The sequence below is a fragment of the Salvelinus sp. IW2-2015 genome, unplaced genomic scaffold (genome assembly GCF_002910315.2).
Source record: "Salvelinus sp. IW2-2015 unplaced genomic scaffold, ASM291031v2 Un_scaffold3115, whole genome shotgun sequence".
In the NCBI taxonomy this organism is placed as follows: domain Eukaryota; kingdom Metazoa; phylum Chordata; class Actinopteri; order Salmoniformes; family Salmonidae; genus Salvelinus; species Salvelinus sp. IW2-2015.
Window position 1 is genome coordinate 17,096 of NW_019944405.1, and position 11,313 is coordinate 28,408.

At 46.8% G+C, this 11,313-nt stretch overlaps 1 protein-coding gene across 1 annotated transcript in view; it reads left to right on the forward strand.

The window, feature by feature from the left end:
- LOC112075373 (neuron navigator 3) overlaps positions 1 to 5,445 on the forward strand; it is a 19,274-nt gene extending 13,829 nt beyond the window's left edge. The window contains exons 3-4 of the mRNA XM_070440887.1: positions 2,908 to 3,023; positions 5,234 to 5,445. Coding sequence (XP_070296988.1) covers positions 2,908 to 3,023; positions 5,234 to 5,445 — 328 coding nt within the window. The remainder of the gene's footprint in view (positions 1 to 2,907; positions 3,024 to 5,233) is intronic.
- Positions 5,446 to 11,313: the final 5,868 nt, after the last annotated feature.

Sequence of the window (11,313 nt, forward strand, 5' to 3'; positions counted from 1 at the left end):
CAAAAAACTAACCTCAGCAGGTGTTAGAATGACAGTCCAAACTCACCTCAGGCAGGTTGTATCTAGAATGACAGCCCAAACAACCTCGGACATTGGTTGTTAGAAGACAACTCCAAACTAACCTTAGGCAGGTTGTTAGAATGACAGCCCAAACTAACCTCATCAAGGTTCACCTTAGAATTACAACCCAAACTAACCTCAGCAGGTTGTTAGAAATGACAGCCCAAACTCACCTCATCAGGTTGTTAGAATGACAACCAACTAACCTCAGCAGTTGTTAGAATGACAAGCCCAAACTCACCTCACTACCTCCAGTCCTGATGTCTTATGGTCTATGCCTGCAGCATTACACCAAGGCCCTCTGTTCCACCTGACATAGTTCAYCTGAACTTGTGTCTGATCCGTCCATCATTTGGGTGTTTTATATGCAGCAAATGTCCCTTGTTTGCCACTTGATTTCTGCGAAGGAGTTCAACTTTGTTGAGAACAATACAAAAMAAATGATTTATTTGGACAGTTTAGATACTCGTTGTTAGTGGAATTGAGGGGGAATTATTGGGCATGTTTGTCTAAAATATCCTCTTCTACAGTGACAGTTATACTCCAAGATAAATTTCCAGCCTTTCTTTCAACCTTACTTGTCTTATCAAATGCATCTGATCCCAATGGCATCCCTGTATTGTGCATTACRTTTGACCAGAGGACTGTTTTTGACCAGGGCCCACAGGTTTCTGCTCTTAGGTATATAGGAAATAGGGAGCTATTTGGGACGCAGGCTGCGTCTTGACTGGTCTCTCATCATGATCCATCTAGAACAGGTTTCATGGAGAGAAAAGAGGCCCTCATCCATCCCTCCATACTTCCACTCCTTTATCCGTATCCCGCCTTCTGTCATTGTGCCCWCGGGACTGCATGTGGTGCCAAGGCTCGCTTGATAACCCTACAGTCACACACAGACACACGAGGGCTGGCCCGTCCAGTCACACTCCATCTTGATGTGTGTACAACCAATTGAATCTCTGCATCCCATGGCGCTCCAAATAACCCCTATTATTAGAGTGTCTGGAGAGAGTTGGAAGCCTTGATTCCAGACGGATGCCGCACATCAAAGCTAATTTCCCACCTTTCAATCTGTCGACTGGATGGGGGCCGCTGGATAGGGGCTTTGTGATGTCAGAGACAGAGTCTGTGCATGATGGCGGGCGTGCTAACAACAGCTCTGGCCTTTTAGAGAGATGAGGGGGGGTCCTATATAGACAGCATAATCGCGTTCCGAGGAACTTTTCCCTCTCTTCTCTTTCTCTTATAATTTCCAAGAAGGTTCAACCTTGGCACACAATGCACTCTGCTGCTCGCTGGACTCACCATTGAGAATTATCCTAAAATCCGGTCCAATGCACCTCGCCGTCTGCCCATTAACAGCATCCCTGATTATCATTCACAGCAGATGCAGTTGACGCTGTGTTCTCCAACCTTTCTCCATCTGCATTAAATGAGAGACAAGCAACGCACAAAATACACTGTAATGTCATGCCATAAAAAGGGATCTCTTCATAACCCTCTCCTACTTTTTATTCATTCAGGTCCCAATCATGAGCGCTCAGCTACTTAACCAGGATGGCAATCAACCAAATGTAAAAGCACTTGTCTCTGTGCTCAGCAGCCAACATTGACATGCTCATTCTACCTGATCACTCACACTCCCGCCTCCCTCTCCCCTCACTTGTCCAATCCTGCTATAGTATCCCATGTCTCCCTCCCTCCCCCTTTCCTCTTTTCTCTCACTCCCTTCCGGAGGAGTGTCCCCGCCGACACCCTACAAGAACTCACAGACCCCACTATAAAGAAGAAGGAGGCACTACCCCTGCGCACCCATTTACCATCATTCAGGCCAATTAGGTTTCCCCTCTCCTGTGCCACAGCAGAGCCAGCCGGGGCTGAGAAGAGCAGAGCAGCAGCAGTTAGCTGCAGTTGTTGTTTCGTTGATTACAGTCCCCCTGCCTCCGCCTTTGACAGCAGCCGGGGAGGGGTGTTGTAAGGCGCTGCTGTTGACGTTAACGTTGTTGTGGTGTCCTCTCTCTGACCTGATTCGACCTGAGATTCTCACTTATGATGCTTGTGCTGTGCTTGTTTTGTTCTCAGTACATTTATCGGTATTTTAGACTGATTGAGATCCTTGTTATACATCTTATAACAAACATTCCTAAACTGAGTTTGTCAGAATATATTACCCTCCCCAGTAAACAATTAATTTACCCATTACTAAATTTTTTGCAGGGCTGTCAATTGTTGCCATATTTCTGAAGTCTCTCTCTGTGAAATTCTATGTATCTAGAAGTAGTTTTAGGGCGGATGTTAGAAACCGAGTTTCACGGCGTGCTCAACTCATTGGCTGATGCAGCATTCTGTGTGATGCCAGTTTATCTGTGCGTGCAGGTGGCTGGGAAAGGCTTTATGTGTGTGTGCCGGTGAGAGAGTTATCTACAGCCGTCAGACGTCTGGCTGTGTTTCTCACATCTCTGCCCAAGGCAAGGGAACAAACACAGGCTGCCTACCAAATGTACCCTATTCCCTTTTTAGTGCATACTTTTTGACCAGGGGCCCATAGCTATAGAGGAGACAGGAATGCAAAGCCAGTATGTGATTTTTGACTCCACATAGGCAGCTCATGCAGGCACACCACACACAGTTGTAGCACACAGATACAGAGACAAACTTCCCTTCACCCACAAAACCTCACTTCATCCAAGAGATCCTCCTGAGATATTCATCTTCGTCTGTTGAAAATACCAAAAWGCACAAAAAGAGTYTTTCAGTCRGSGTCCCGTTGGGTTTTTTACCACATGAAAACAAACACTCTATGCAATGTGGCTCCTGAATAACCATGGCTTTGTTTGTTTCTCCCAGGACGTACTCCGAGAACGACTGTACCACGGTGGCCCCCACAGACCACTGCCTCAGCCCCACCAAGGGAGACCTGGTCTACAGCAAGACTGCCAAGCAGTGCCTGGAAGAAATCTCAGGTGGGCAACACTCGCTGACACGTGTGTGTGTGTGTGTGTGTGTGTGTGTGTTACAGTACATCGTATGTGTGTGTACTTTCCGGTGAATGCGTGTGTGCATGTTTGTGTTTGAGGTAACATGGGGGGTCCCTTGATCCCCGCCTCACACGGCGAAGGGAAAAGGTCAGGAACGACTGGCGGACACTGGAGGCATCTGTGGCCCTTTGTTTACGCAGTTGCCGTCGGTTACGCCCCGGTGCCTGGCGTCTTGTTCTAGCTGTGGGGATGTGGCGGCTCATCCGGATAGACAGTGGCCAGAGGCTGCAGGAGACAGAGATAGCTAGAATCTGTATTATCTGGGTGGTGGGCTGGGCTGCAGCCAGGTTGGCATTTACACAGAAACCAATAGAATTTCAATGCGATGGAAATGTGGATAATGTCCTTTGGAAATGATGARGTGTTATTACGTAGCTTTGGTYTTGCAGGTCAGGTATCTGCCAAATCATAGTACATCTATTGTGACATAGAAAATAGARATTGCTATGTATTCCTGCCTAGTGGGTCTGCATGTTAARTAAACATACTGCATGTCTTAGGCCTTGCTCTACTATAAACTGGTTTGTCATTTGGGTATGGSYAAACYAAAGATTGTTCTGTCACWAAACAAATGACTCCCCAAATCGTCGTCTGCAAAGGGAACGGCCCCTACATAGCGCTACTTTAGTCCTCTAAATGTYTGCCTTTACAAAGCCACACCCGAAYTACAATGTCTGGAATGTTGTGTTTTTACATCGCCAAACCTGTAATATACACACTGTGGTCACGGCACAATGAGCGCCGCGGTCAGCCAAACTCCATTGAACTTTCTGCTTRGATTTGTTCATTTATGAAAATGTTTGCAGTTGCGTTCTACTCAGAAAGTCTGATTTTGCTGTTTTTTGGGGTCTTTTTATGAACGTATGTAGATGATAATKTGAGGAACCATGGTGGTTCACTTCTGTATCAGYACGATTGTGTTGCCCCCAGACACTGATCCTGGGTCAGTTTTGTTTTTCCCTCASTATTCATAAGGTTAGGATTCAGGGAGGGAAAGCAGATCCTAGATCTGTACCTCGGGGAAACTGCGCCCTTGTTTTTTTTCTTCGTTTTGACTCCTGATCTGCTTCTTGCCTGGAATGTGAGTCTGCAGTAGCCTCTATAGTGAAGGAATGTGAGTCTGCGTAGCCTCTATAGTGAAGGAATTGAGTCTGCCAGTAGCCTCTATAGTGAAGGAATGTGAGTCTGGTAGCCTCTATAGTGAAGGAATGTGAGTCTGCAGTAGCCTCTATAGTGAAGGAATGTGAGTGCAGTAGCCTCTATAGTGAAGGAATGTGAGTCTGCAGTAGCCTCTATAGTGAAGGAAGTCTTTCAAAAAGATACTTATGGTTCATCCTCTTCGGGCTAAATTTCAGCACTGAGTTTACATTTCTTACTGTGTTAACGGACAGAGCAACTCACAGTCATTCACAGAAGATCAGTGTAGCGTCAATGTAGAGGTAGGCATACAGTACCAGTCAAAAGTTTGGACACACCTACTCATTCCAGGGTTTTTCTTATTTTAGAAAATAGTGAAGACATCAAAACTATGAAAAAAACCATATGGAATCATTTAGTAACCAAAAAAGTGTTAAACAAATCAAAATATATTATATTTGAGATTCTTCAAAGTAGCCACCTTTTGCCTTGATGACAGCTTTGCACACTCTTGGCACACATTTTAAAATGTCAGACTTGACCTAACTAAAAATGTATCAACCCTACAAAAATGTCTGGGGAGAAACTGGTCAAATTAAGATCCTACAACTATAAATACCATCTCTGTCCATGGCAGTTAATGTCACCTTGGATATGGTTGCTCAGGGCAACTGCTACCATGAGTTTTCTCTGCATCACGAGCTTATAGCATGTGTGGTCACATGGAGGCTGTTGTTTGTCTATGGTGTGTGTTGTCTGTACTGTTGAGGTTATTAATACTAGAGGAAGTGTTGAATCTGTTGACAGACAGTCTGCAGTCCTCGAGCGAAGGACCGGATATGCACCCGAGAGCCGGGGACTTTACTGCTTTAGCCTCATTAACCCTATTAGTGTTAATTAGCCTGTGCATCAGCGCAGCACGGCTATCAAGGGAGCCGCCAACTCGCAGTGTGCTTTGTACCAAACAATACTCCACCGTCACTCTTGTTTTTTATCAGGGACAGCACGAAGCAGAGGGGAGGAAGGGGAAGAAGTGGGAGAAGGGGAGGAGAATGAGGGAGGAGAAGGTGGAGAGAAGTGGGAGAAGAGGAGAATGAGAGGGGAGGAGAAGAGGGAGGAGAAGTGTGAGAAGGGGCGGAAAGAGGAGAGCGAGGAGCAACGAGGAGATGAGGGGGAGGAGAAGGAGGGAGAAGGAGGAGGAGGAAAGTAGGGGAGAAGGGGAGAAGAAGGAGGAGAGGGAGAGGATAGAGGAGAGAGGACGAAGAACGGGAGGAGAAGAGGAGATAGGGGAGGAAAGAGAGGGGGGAGGAGGGGGAATAGGAGAAGAGGGAGAGGGAGGAGGGAGGAGGAGGGAGAAGAGGGAGGGAGGACGGAGAGAAGAGGAAGGAGAGAGAGGAGAGAAGAGGGAGAAGCGAAGGAGGAGAGAGGGTAGAGGAGGGGGAGGAGAGAGAGAGGAGGGAGAGAGGAGGCAGAGGAAGGAGGAGCAGAGGGAGAAGAGGAGGAGGAGGAGGAGGAGGAGAGAGAGGAGGAAGAGGGAGAGGAGGAGGAGAGAGGAGAGGAGGAGAAAGGGAGAAGGAAGGAGAGAAGAGGAGGGGAGGAGAAGAGGGAGAGGGAGAGAGGAGGAGGAGAGAGGAGAGAGGAGGAGGAGGAGAGAGGAGGAGAAGAGGGGAGGAGGGGAGGAGGAGCAGAGGAGAGGAGGAGAGGAGAGGAGAGGAGGCAGTGTTGAACATGCATTTCATCCTTTGACTCTTTCACTCACACACATACTCCCAAGTACCCTGCGACTTGTGGTGAGGCGTTTCCTGAACTGAAGTGGGACGTGGAGACTGAAGACACGTGCTTTGATGGTCGGCAGTAGCCACAGCAGAGGCTGCCACTACTGCAGCAGAGGAAGGGAAACCAGCGAGACAAGAGGAGAGAGAAGAGAGAGAAGAGAGAGGGAGAAACAGATGAGGCAGAGAGTAAGAGAGAGACGGCAGAGAGAGAGAGGATAGAATTGCAGGGGAATGCTAAAATGAACAGAGCGGAGAGATTGAGTGCTGGCTCCATTCTCTGGTGTGAGGAGAGAGAGAGGGAGAGAAGCAAAGGCTCTGCTGAGCTGGTAATTAACAGGAGAGCAGAGAGGAATAAATCCCCCTCTGCTCTTAATAGAGAAAGATAAAGAGAGGGAGAAGCAGAGAGAGAGAAGCAGAGAGAGAGTAGAATAGAGCGGAGGAGAGAGAGAGATTGCGTGAGAAAGAGAGAGATGTAAAATCGCATTCATCCACACCCCTCACCGCTTCTTGCTGTTTTGAGGTGGAGGAGAGAGAAAGAAGAGGAGGAGGAGGGGGAGGTAAAGCAGTGTCTGTTTTTTTGTGTTGGTGTGTCTGTAGCACCAGTTATTAGCTGGGTGACCATGGGAATGCAATGTCTGGAGGATGCCTCTGGACTCTTCTGTGCGTGAGGGGGGAGTTTTTCATCCAGGCGTCTGCSACATGCTCTCCCTCCCTCCATCCCTCACTCCCTCCATCTGGATGAAGCCTGGACCCTCGGTGAGCGCTGGACACGGGGCCACCTAAGCCCCCCCCCCACAGATAGAGGAGTCTTCACCTCTCTCACCACCCTCTTCTCCTCTCCCCTCCTCCGGCTCACCAGCCACCACTGCCAGAATGTGACCGGGAACAGAGCCAAACAGGTGGACCAGCACAGACCCACTGACGAACAGAGAGAGAGTGAACGAGAGAAAGGAGGTGAAGATGAAGAGAGGCGCCGAGTTCTCCGTGTACCAGGGTGGAAMCCCCCCTCGCCGACCCCCCCAGCCCCTCCCAGACAACCTGAARCTCCGCAAGCAGCGCTCCCTGACCAACCTGACCCTGCTGAGCGAGGGCGAGCAGCGGGTGTACTCCTTCGAGCTAGATGACCCGCTCACGCCTTCCAAATCCTCTTCGTCCTTGTCATCATCCCCAGRGCGAGGAGGCAGCCCRAGGAAGGAGCCAGCCAGGGATGGCGGGGGCGCGAGGGGCACCAGGGCYCGCTCCCTGTCCCTCTCCCTGACCAAAGTTCTCTCCCAGTCSGAGCACTCCCTCATCCCCGTGCCATGGAGGTGCACGGCGGTCGGGCGGGCATCGCTGGGCGGGCAATTGCAACCGCCTCGGGAGACGCCACGTGGGCAGCTGGGGAAACCCAGGGCAGGAAAGGGGTACGGAATAAGAGGGCAGCAGCGGGCGTCGGACGACGAGGTGGCATCAGCGGCGGGCACCAGGGTCGGGGACAGGGTGGCAGGGAGAGGGGTACTGGGCAGAGGAGGAGGCGGAGGGGGGCGCCCGCGAGGGCACGGCTCAGCTGACAAGGAGGTGATCCTCACCATGCTGGGTGACCTGGAGCAGGTGCTACCACCACACCCACATTGTAAGTCTCTCACACACACACAGACACACAGACACACACAGACACACACACACACAACAACACACACACACACAACACACACACACAACAACCACACACACACACACACCACACCACACACAACACACACACACACACACACACACACTACACCCTAAGTCACATCTTCGCCGTAATACACACACCCACACGCTTACACTGTAACACACACCCACTCACACAACGTAACACCCACACACACACACCCTTAGTCACACACTCTATAAGCCATACACACGCCGTGAGTCACACACACAACTACAATGCAATGTACGGTGTCACAGCACACCATAGCAGGGGGCGTACACAGGTCTCCATCCTACGTTTGTATGTACAGTCTGGATTGGAGCTGCATGTTCATGGTAGTGCTCCTGACTAGGTCAGGTAAAAGGTATCATAGTTACTGGGTGTAGTGGACTGAAGCTGTGGGGTAGTAGTGTCAGGTAAAGTAGTCATAGTTACTGTCTGGTAGTGGACTGAAGCGTGGGGTAGTGTCACGTACAAGCTCAGAATACAATAGTTACTTGGTGCGAACTTGAGGGCAAAGAGAGGTAGATAGGACTGAGAGCAATATGGCTAGATCGAACATAGTTAAGTACAGGCTAACAGAATAATACGATACAGTTACTGATCTGGGTAGCTAAGACTGAAGCATAGCAACAGGTAGTAGTCAGAAAGGTAAGTCCTCAGATAATAATGAAGCCTACTTGTCGACTAAAAGCAACAGGGTAGAGTAATAGAAGACTTAGAATACAACAGAAATGTGCAGTTCAGAAGTAAAGGCAGTATACGATTCCTGATTCTGGTAGTGGATGAAAGAGACAGTAGACTAGAGTAGTGTCAACCAGAGGTCAAAAACGCGTAATTCATAGTATACAAGCCAACGAAAACTGTGCCCAACGATAAGCCGCGACAAAGAGAGGCAAGAGTGAGGCCAGTAAAAGGCGTGATACAGTGAAGGTGTTTGCAAGCTACAAGAGAGTCATAGAGGCTGGTTGTAGGTAGAGTAAACTAGAAGCAAGGCGGCGAACGGACAGGTTAGTAGTTGTACAGGCAAGGTAGTCGATAGTCTCGCGTAAAGACATGTCAGGGTAGTGAGACTACGCAGAATGAGAACCGAACAAGGGTAGTAGTGATCAGTAAAGAGTAGATCATAGTTACTGTGTTGGTAGATTAGACTGAAAGCATGGTCAGTAAAGAATGTCAGAGTAAAAGAAGATAGTCATAGTACTGGTAGGTAACTAAAGAAATGAAGGCTTGGTAGCCTAAAGATGATTTACAGGTAAAGGTAATTATAGTCATAGGTACTGATCGCTGAGAATACCAAGTAGACTGAAGCAAAGTGGGTAAGTAAAGTATGCAAAGATAAGGAGTCATAGTTACTGTCTGGTCAGTGGACTGAAGCGTGCTAGTTAGTTGTAGGTAAAGGTTAGTTCATAGTTTACTGTGGTGGAGTAGACTGAAGCTTGGGTATAGTGTCAGGTAAGGTAGTCACTCAGTTCACACTGATCTCAAGGTACGTTAGACTGAAGCAACAGAGTGCCAGACAAGAACGGCCCAACAAGCAAAAAAATACCCAAAACAACGAGGCAAAGACGATAGTAGTGTCAGGTAAAAGTAGTCATAGTTACAAGGTGGTAGTAGACTGAAGCTTGGGTAGTAAGTGTCAAGGGTGAAGGCTAAGTCATAGTAACTGTGTGGTAGATCCGAACTGAAAGACGCTGCGCTAAGACACGTAAGTGTCCAAAGAGTAAGTAGTCATCAGTTACTAGAATGAATAGGCTAGCATAGACTGACAAGCAGTGGGTAGTAAGTGTTCAGGTCGTAAAGGAAGTACCACTACGTACTGTGACTGTAGGATAGTAGACTCGAAGCCAGTGAAAAAGAGTAATAATGTCAGGATAAAAGTAGTCATAGTATAACTGCACAACAAACTCGTACAGGTAAAGTAGACTGAAGGCAAGATGAAAAATAAAGTAGTGTCAGGGAACAGGTAAGGCATAAGTACTAGCGTCGGTCACAAGGTCGTAGGCACTGAAAGCGTACGAAAACCCCAACAAGCAAAACAAAAGTACCAAAAAAAGTAGTAGTCAGGTAAAAGACTAGTCATAGTTACTGACAAATAGTAGATAGTAGACGGAAAGAGACTATTAAAGGCTAGTTAGTGATCAGGGTTTAAAGAGTCATCTCTCCTGATAATCCGGGTAGTAGACTGAAAGCATCTTACGGATAGTATACTGGTCAGAGAGATATAGAGGCCTAGTCAATAGTTACATAGATGTAGATACGGTAGATAATGAAGCAATCCGACGGTAAGCGGTAAAATAGAGTCAGCATAAGAGTAAGTCATAAGTTAACTGATTGTTGTAGATAGACTGAAGCAAACAGACAGTGCAAAAAGCAAACACAACGCAGAGCTCAAGTGTCAAAGAATAAAGAATAGTCATAAAAGATACGTGTGGTAGTAGACTGAAGCTGTGGGGTAGTAGTGTCAGGTAAGGTATCATAGTTACTGCTTATAGGAGGACTGAAGGCCTTGGTAGTAGTGTCAGGTAAAGGTAGTCTAGTTACTGTTGTGGTAGTGGACTGAAGCTTGGGTAGTAGTGGTCAGGTAAAGGTAGTCATAGTTACTGTGTGGTAGTGATGAAGCCTTTGGTAGTAGTCCAGTGCAGAGTAAAAAGGATCAGGCTCATAAATCTACTTGAATCAGTTCGGAGTGGACTTTGAGAGCAACTCGACGCAACAACAAAGAAAAAACCCAAAAGCAAACCTGAGCAAAAGTAGTAGTAGATCAGCAAAAGATTAGTCATAGATTAACTCAATCAGTCATACGCGCTAGTACGGACTGCAAAGGCAACCGATGAAAAGCCAACAAGGTCCCTCAAGTGTTCAAGAGTTAAAACCGAGCTAGTTCATAGTTACTGTGTAAAGGGATACACAGGACTGACACAGAGAGAGGTAGTACGATGCAAGGTCAAAGCGCTAGTCAGTCACGTTTACTGAGATGTAAGTGGTATTATTAAGATGCACCAACACAAAAAAAAAAGGTTAGTGCTAACAGAATAATAATTTTTATAATAGTAGAAAACACTGGTAGTATAGCAGTAATTAAATACTTAATTGTCGGATATACATATGTAGTAGTGAATGGACACGCGGTAAACAGCTAACATTAATACTATGATATAGCGTAATCTATCTAGACAATAGTATAAAACAGTATACATACCAAACATCAGAGACGATTGAGAAAGATCCAAAATGCAACGGAGGCAAAAGAGTAATCACAAATGTAGTAAGTAATAGTGATTACATCAAAATAACTCATCCGTCAGTATCGATCCTCGTACCAGTAAAAGTACAATAGCGATAACATTAATACTATTTGTGGGTATATGACAGATATTAAAAGCTTTCAAATTACAGAGTAGTAGAACAATAGAACCCCTCGATAGTAGCGCTACTATTATTGTGACAAAAAGCAACAGGATAAGTAAATATATTATAAATTATAAAATACTAATATGGTGGGCGCAGTTAATATACTGTCAAAACATAACAGATAAGTCACAAATAGTAGAAAGCAATAAAAATACTCATGGTCGTATTATTGCTAGTTAAAGTGTAGTATTAATATTAAATTATTCATGGT